Source organism: Microcaecilia unicolor, chromosome 8 (genome assembly GCF_901765095.1).
Source record: "Microcaecilia unicolor chromosome 8, aMicUni1.1, whole genome shotgun sequence".
In the NCBI taxonomy this organism is placed as follows: domain Eukaryota; kingdom Metazoa; phylum Chordata; class Amphibia; order Gymnophiona; family Siphonopidae; genus Microcaecilia; species Microcaecilia unicolor.
In genome coordinates this window covers 116745789-116753894 of record NC_044038.1, presented here as the reverse complement: position 1 = coordinate 116753894, position 8106 = coordinate 116745789, and the positions used below count along the sequence as shown (strand labels likewise).

Here is an 8106-nt window from a genome sequence, read left to right as displayed (position 1 = left end):
CCCCCCTCCCCCCAAAAGGTCAGGTCTGGGTATACCCCTGCACTCCACTCAGTATTTTTTATCCCTGAAACAAGGACCGTGCATCCCTAGGTAATTAAACTCTGGAATTCGTTGCCAGAGAATGTAGTAAAAGCGGTTAGCTTAGTGGGGTTTAAAAAAGGTTTGGATGGCTTCCTAAAGGAAATGTCCATAGACCATTACAAAAATGGACTTGGGGAAAATCCACTGCTTATTGCAGCATAAAATGTATTGTACTGTTTTGAAATCTTGCTAGGTACTTGTGACCTGGATTGGCCACTGTTGGAAACAGGATGCTGGGCTTGATGGACTTTCAGTCTGTCCCAGTATGGAAATACTTATGTACTTAGGTGGCTGGTGACTAAAAGTTAAAGCTTCTTTTCCCTTTCCATCTCCCTCTCCCTCTTTAACCGTGCTACTCAGCATTGATGCACTATATGCCTCCCAAGCCCTATATGTCCTCCCTCTCATTCCCCCATTCCCTTTGGTTTTGCACTTCTCAGAGGGGTAATGCTGTTTTATTGTCTTTTCGGTCCAGAGTATCCCAAGCTTGTAAATTGCTAAGAACACATACCCGCCCCTCCCCACCCCACCCCCAGCACATATGCTATTTCCATCCACCCACTTAGTTAAGATCACCTAACCCATACCGAATCGACGGCCCTCCCAATCTTTCTGTCAAAATCTACGTATGAGTCTTTGTATCAGCGTGTATAGAGCGGAGGTGGACACGGTATGTTTCTCAGGTATGTCACCGGTGCACAAGACGCTGGGAAGCACCTGCTGTACGAGGCGTCCGTGTCGCTCCCCACATCTCGCGAGACGTTGAGCGCCGGCTCCCACCGTTGCCGTGGCCCGGCTCTGACTGACGGTAGAGCTCGGGCTGGGCGGGTCGGCTGCAATAGCAGCAAGCGGAGGGGAAGGGCGGGAGGACGGACGGAAGGAAGGAAGGAGGCGGTGGTGGTATCATGGCGGACAGAGACAGCGGCAGCGAGCAGGGCGGCGTGGGCCTTGGCTCAGGCGCCAGCTCCCTGCTGCCGGTGGCTGTAGGTGCTGGCTTGCAGCACGAGACCCAGGAGCTGGCCTCCAAGCGGGTGGACATCCAGAACAAGCGCTTCTATTTGGACGTGAAACAAAACGCCAAGGGCCGCTTCCTCAAGATCGCCGAGGTGGGCGCCGGCGGCAACAAGAGCCGCCTGACGCTCTCCATGTCCGTGGCCGTGGAGTTCCGCGACTACCTGGGCGACTTCATCGAACACTACGCGCAGCTGGGGCCCAGCAATCCAGACGCGGCGCAGGACGAACCGCGCCGGGCGCTCAAAAGCGAGTTCCTAGTACGTGAGAACCGCAAGTACTACATGGATCTGAAGGAGAACCAGCGCGGTCGCTTCCTGCGCGTCCGCCAGACGGTGAACCGCGGGCCGGGACTGGGCGCGGCGCAGGGCCAGACCATCGCGCTGCCCGCGCAGGGCCTGATCGAGTTCCGCGACGCGTTGGCCAAGCTCATCGACGACTACGGCGTGGAAGAGGAGCCGGCAGAGTTGCCCGAGGGCACCTCGCTCACGGTGGACAACAAGCGTTTCTTCTTCGACGTAGGCTCCAACAAGTACGGCGTGTTTCTTCGCGTGAGCGAGGTGAAGCCCACTTACCGCAACTCCATCACCGTGCCGCACAAAGTCTGGGCCAAGTTTGGGCACACGTTCTGTAAGTACGCCGAGGACATGCGCAAGATCCAGGACAAGCAGCGCGAGAAGCGGCAGGCCGAGCAGCACCCGCCTCCGGGCCCGCCCGCCTGCAGCGCCTCCGCTGTCGAACTGCTCCCGGCCCAGGGCGAAGCTGACGACGACGACGACGACGAGGAGGATTGATAACGAGCGCTGCCCCGCCGGTCCCCAGCGCTGGATGGCCACCGCTCGCCCCACATAGAACAGTAAGCAGCTGCTAAACCAAGTAATAACGTGGTCTCTCTGAACTCTTTCCTACTTGATTAAAAAAAAAGAACTGAGTGTTTATTTCCCTAATTAACCAAGAACTTTTGTACACGGTGAAGCTATTATTATTATTAAAGTGTTTGCAATGGTCAGATTATTGCTGAATTATATAAGAAAAAAGTCCTTTTCGTGTGAGCTAACATTTGACTTTAGCACAAAAAGAAGATATTTTAGAACACGTAAACGATATTTTTAGTTTTTCTTCTCATTTTGTTACCAAATTTCAACCTTACATGGAGTATATCTTACACCCTATACCTGTGATTAGAGATGTGTGTCAATGTATGTGCGTATGGGTATTTGTGTACAGAGAGAACTATACACTATTTTGCTTATAGCTATTTCTGTTACACACACCCGTATACACACACACACATATATATATATATATATATATGTATATATATATATGAGGGCTAGGCATGCTGTGTGTCTGAGCTTTGTCTAAATGTTATGCAGAAGTTTGTACAGTTAAAGGTACGTAGGTTAATTCACGCAAGGTAAACAAGTGCTCTCTTTTATACAATATGCATTGCATTTGGACCTTAAAATTATAAAATGGTCAGTGAAACTTCTGTGAACATGAATTATTAAAAAAGACATTTAAATGAAATTTGCTAAGTTGTGATTTTTATGGTTTAACCAAAGCAGAGTAAAAAGTAAATTGGCCATAGTATTTTTCTGCACATTTTAGCTGTTATCACTGTTGTTTATATGACCTGTACTTGTATCATTCATACATATTTTTTTATTGATGTAGAAAAAAAAATTAAAGTACTTACATAAATAACATGCACCAGTTTCCAGTAGACATGTGTTTGGGCAACATGGTTTGTCTTTTTTTATGACCCCCTCCAGGCTGGCACTGACCTCTAAAACCTGCGTGAGAATTTGAAACTCTATACGAGAAAGGGGCAGCCTGAAAATGTATGTTTTCATATTTATGACCCCCTCCAGGCTGGCACTGACCTCTAAACCTGTGTGAGAATCTGAAACTCTACAAGAAACGGGCAGCCTGAAAATTTGTTTTCATATTTTTGGGAATGTTATTTTTTAAACCGATTTTCATTTGGCTATTTTGTCATGGGAGCAAAGTCGTTGAGTGCTCACTGTTTGAAATGAAGGTGCACCCTTTTCCTAATGGTTTGCACGTGTGCCATGCTTCAAAAGAGTGCACCCTCTTTGCAAAGGTCTGTACTAAAACGAAGCGTCCACTATTACTGACAAAAAAAAACATGTTTTTTTTTTCTTTGTTTTTCCATTTATTAACATGTAACATGTCATTTTGACATATTTCATGGTGTTACAAATGACAGCCCGTCCCTAAAATTTATAAAAATTCTAAGGATTGTTAGAAAATAACATGTAGCACAAGGAAACAGAACCTGTTGAGTCATTTATGAAATTTTATTGCTATAGAATAAACTGTGTTGGTGCTTTATAATAAGTTTCCATGTACAGTAGCTATGATTCTGATTTTCTCTAGTCTTACAAATGAGCAAACATATCACAAGTGCGTTCCTCTGACTCAAGCAGGATGCATGCTATGTAAACGAACAGCGGTCACCTGTTGATGTTTTTAATGTCTATACATTAAAGTAAATAATTTGTAATAGTTATCACTGTTTTTATTTTGTTTTTAAATGAGTAATATATTTTTATTTTTGAAATGGTGCTTGAGTCATATCTAGTAGAGAAAACTATGTTTGAAAATTAGCATTCCTCAGGGGAACGGGTACAGAAAGCACAGAAAGCTTTTTTGTCCAAACATATCTGTGATGGAATCATTTTTTTGTGTCTGAATATTTTTCTTTTTTTACAGAACTCTAATCAAGAAGTGAAATTTGCTGTATGAGAATTAGAGAGCTCCCACCTATAGGAACAGGAAGTACAGTGAGCCGCTTCTCATTGGTTGTAAAAGATCAGCCTAGTGAGTTGCCAGCAGTTGCCTGAAGCTAGGGATATGTGGTTTGTATTCAACAGCTTGTGATCATTATTTTTGGATGTACAGTTAGACTACCACATTTTTTCTTGTATTATGAAATTTCCATTGAATATATTTGCTTTTATTCAAGATAAGAAATATAAATACTTGAAGATGTTAAACAGAACTGTTCCCTGTATGCACTACTTGAATGCTTTGAATTCTTTAAATTGCTTTCGGAGATGTATTTTTTTTCATATATTATGTATCTATAGTTTATAATGCACATCTGAATAGCCTCTCACATTTGATCTTTTTAACCAAGTCAGTTTTTGTTGGGGCTTTTTTTTTTCCCCCCGTGTGTGTGAAGTATACAGATTGCAGTTTCAGTACTTGCATTAGATTTTTTAGAAGTGATACTACCTACCATACTCGCGCAAGTTCTATTTATTGGTGCTCAAGAAAGCCCATTTCATTACATTGATCAAATTTCTTGATGTTTGTGAAGTCTGAATTGTGATGAAGTATTGCTTGATTGTAATGACAGTGTTTGAGTCAGTTTTCACCATTTTATTATAGAACTCCGAGGAGCTGTAAGCTGTTCTCAGGAAGGTTTTGTCATAAGGAACAACCATTAACTTTAAAAGTTTTTGTGTGAGTTCTGTGAAACTGGAGGTATATGCCAGTTCAGGTATGGGAAAGTAGGGCATTTTTACTGCACAGATTTGTAGTCATCTGAATCTTCAGATTGACAGCTAAATAGACTTTTTTTTTTTTTTTTTTTTTGCTGCTGTTAGGAAGAAAAGCGTCTCAGAAATTTTTAAGGAATAAGTACTGATTTTGTTACTCCTTGTGTGTTGCAAACAATTTAAACTTTAGAGATAACATATACACTTTCACTACATAGAGTAAAAAGTGAACATCTATCAATAAGTTAAATAGGCATGCAGCAATTTCTTCTAATGGCATTGCTTTTAGTCATATCCAGAGAGAGAACTTTCCTCACTGTACCTTTGTGAAAGTCTGTCTACTTCAGATTCCTTGTAAAAACATAAGACATACAAGAAGTTTTAACATTTTTTCAAACGTTGTATGACTTTTCCCAGTTTAAGATGGTAGATTACTTGATTTTTGTTTCTTTGTTGAAAAAGATAAGCAACAAATGCTTAAGGAGTGCAATAAAAAAACAAAAAACTGTTCCCTTTTGATAATGGGAATAATTGTAGATGCCAAACCTGAATGACAATATTTTTACTGAACTTTGTTTTTGAGAAGTATTCGCCTGATGCTAGTAATGTGCATTTTAAAAATATTTTCTGCCTTTGGTATGAGTTCTTGCATGCTTTTAAGGCAATGTTCTTTCTTTTTTTTTTTGCAAGGTTGCTGACCTTGAACCTTTTTGAAGTATTGAAAAACGTTTCCATCCCCTTGCTGCTGGCCTCAACCTGCTACATTTTTTTCTTATTTTTAAAGGGATTCATAAGTGATTTAAGATTTGTAGATCTTTTTGTTTTGTCATAGCTGGCCATAGCTCCTGTCAGTCACACTGATTTAATCTTTTGAAGTAGCCTGATGTGTGTATATGCATGAGTGTATCAAATTGAAACTAACATTATAGGGTGCTAACAATTAGATGCCAGGGATGTGTGTAAATGACCAGAATTCCAGCATATATATGCATTTGTGTGGATATACAGAATAGTATATTCACATTAAAATAATATTTCATTAAAACATTTGTTTCCAGTCCCAGCTTTGTGTGGCATGGAGGAGTAAACCTAGTGGTTAAAGCAGCAGGATGAGAAACAGGGAAGCAAGGGTTCAAATCCTCCTCCTCCCCCCATTAATTTTTGTTATCTTGGGCAACACACTTCATCCTTCATTTCCTTAGTCAAAACTTAAATCATGTTCCCTTGGACATACCAAATTATATGTAATTTTCCTCAACTCAAATTTGGAAAAGGTGAGTAGTTGAAGCTAAAATCCAGGTACAAATCTGAAGTATTGATGGTGATGGCTGCAGGTAGTGTTAGAGAATGTCCTGTAATGTGATCATTTGAAACTTGCCTTGCAATCAAGAGTTTTTTTTAGTTCTGTGATAGCTGCTTTATTGAGTTATGAACCAAACTGGAGTTTGACATGTTAACCCTCATCAAAAACTCAGGTGTATAATCAGTGTGTGCTGTTAGAAAATACTCCCTCAAAGTGAAAATAGACTCTGTTTTATTTTTTGCTGTTACTAAGAAAAGTGTCTCAGAAATGTTTAAGGAATAAGTACTGATTTTGTTAATCCTTGTGTGTTGCATACATTTTAAACCTTAGAGATAACATACATGTTCACATTCACTAGTGAATGCCTATCAATAAGTTAAATAAGTGTGCAGTAATTTATTCTATTATGAGAAATTCAAAAGGATGCCCACAGATGTCCAATCCTAAAACTGATTCACTCTGCCCACCCAGTTCTGGATACCAAGAAGCTACAAAGCCCCCAGTCGCTTGGATTAGTTTTGTATAAAGACATCAAAAGTTCCCTTAAGTGTTTACAGATTATAAAAGTACAGCAGTTTAAGTTGCTCTGTAGAACTAAAAAGTTAGGATTGCTTGGTCAATGTTGCTAAAACACTGGTTTCCAGTCTGATTGTCAAGCCTCTTAAGATTTGTTAACTGTAAAGCCTCCATATCTTGGCACACCAGAACACACTTGAAGTCTCTATTATTTTCTGAAGTTTCCTTTATTAAATAAATACAAATAATTTACTCACAGTCATGATGTTCAGAAGTGTTGCCCCAGGGCACAGAGACTCTGTAATTCTGTGAGCTGTAACAGTGGTTGGAGGTGGAAATCTGAAGAGAGGCAGCTTTATTGCAGAGGTGAGAAATAGTTAAACAGGTAGAAGTAGCTCAGAGCTGGGTGACTGGAGAGTGCAATATCTCATTAGGAAGATATATTCAAGGTAAAAAAAAAAAACAAGTTCGTTCCATGGAGTTTTAGCAAGACAAGTGCTGTCTGAAGCAAGATGGAGAATGCCTCATGGAGACAGAGACAGGGAGGTCAAGAAGGATCACTCAAGCCTAGGAAAGAGGGGGTAAAGACCAGTTGGGACAGAGCCTGCCACCAGGTGGCAAGGATGGTCCTAGGGGACAGCCCTCAATTAGAGGGAAAGGTCATACCTGGCTGACCTTTCAGGACAGAGATAGTAAGAATGACCAGGAAATGATAGCAAGTAGACAAAGGAGCCAGGCTTGGCTGAGAAAGAGAAGAAATCTAGGCAGCAGCACAATCAATGGTAACAGTTCTTATTCAGACAGGCAAGTGTGGCTGCATTGCCTGTGAACTACATTACTCACAATGCCTTGATCATGTATCTTTGCAGTGAGAACTGCAGCGACGAAAATCCTTAGAAATGAGAATAACAGTAAAGGCAGTAAACACATTTTAGGGTCACATTATAAACTAGTGCAAGGCTGTCAGAGGACAGAACACTGACTTAGGGTTAAGTTCCAGATTTTAATACTAACACATCAGGTGTTTTGCATATTTGGCAGGCCTGCTACCTTCCCTTGTACACTCTCTGCTCAACTTAGAATAATTTTCTCATAATTCCTTCCCATGCCAAATATAAGACGAGAAGACTCCCAGCATGTTGCTTTTCCTTATTTTTGGATCTTTTTGCCATGAGATCTGAGTTTCTACACCTGCTTCAAATCTGGTCTGAAGGCTAGATTTTTCAGGCTACATTTGAGCTCTATTCTCTTAGTTTATAGCCGGGCAACCAAAGTAGATGATGGCACACTGTTGGCTTGGGGGCTCCAGAAACTGGGTGATCAACTTCTGTCTATGTACACTTTTTTCCTCCTACCATCATTAATGTATGCATGTTTTTTTTTTTTTTTTAATCTTTAGATGTGTATATGCATGAGAGTATATCAAATTGAAACAAATATTAGGGTGCAAACGTTTAGGTGCCAGTGACCAGAGTTCCCACATATATATGTGCATTTGTGTGTGTAATACTAGTATATAGTAAATAGGGTTTGTGTGGATATATGCCTATGAATGCCACTGTTTTGGCTACACACTGTTTTATCAGATGGCAGCTAAATTTGACACACACATGAGTGGATGCCTACTTGTAGAATAGATGCCTTTGTATCTTTATATAACAAGTT

At 40.9% G+C, this 8106-nt stretch overlaps 1 protein-coding gene across 1 annotated transcript; it reads left to right on the top strand.

Annotated features, from left to right (window-relative positions):
- The first annotated feature begins 712 nt into the window (after nucleotides 1-712).
- On the top strand, nucleotides 713-6183 carry PURA (purine rich element binding protein A). Its single transcript, XM_030212138.1, has 2 exons — nucleotides 713-1948; nucleotides 3832-6183. The coding sequence occupies exon 1, from the start codon at nucleotides 987-989 to the stop codon at nucleotides 1884-1886; it is 900 nt and encodes a 299-aa protein (XP_030067998.1). The 5' UTR covers nucleotides 713-986; the 3' UTR covers nucleotides 1887-1948; nucleotides 3832-6183.
- The last annotated feature ends 1923 nt before the right edge of the window (nucleotides 6184-8106 follow it).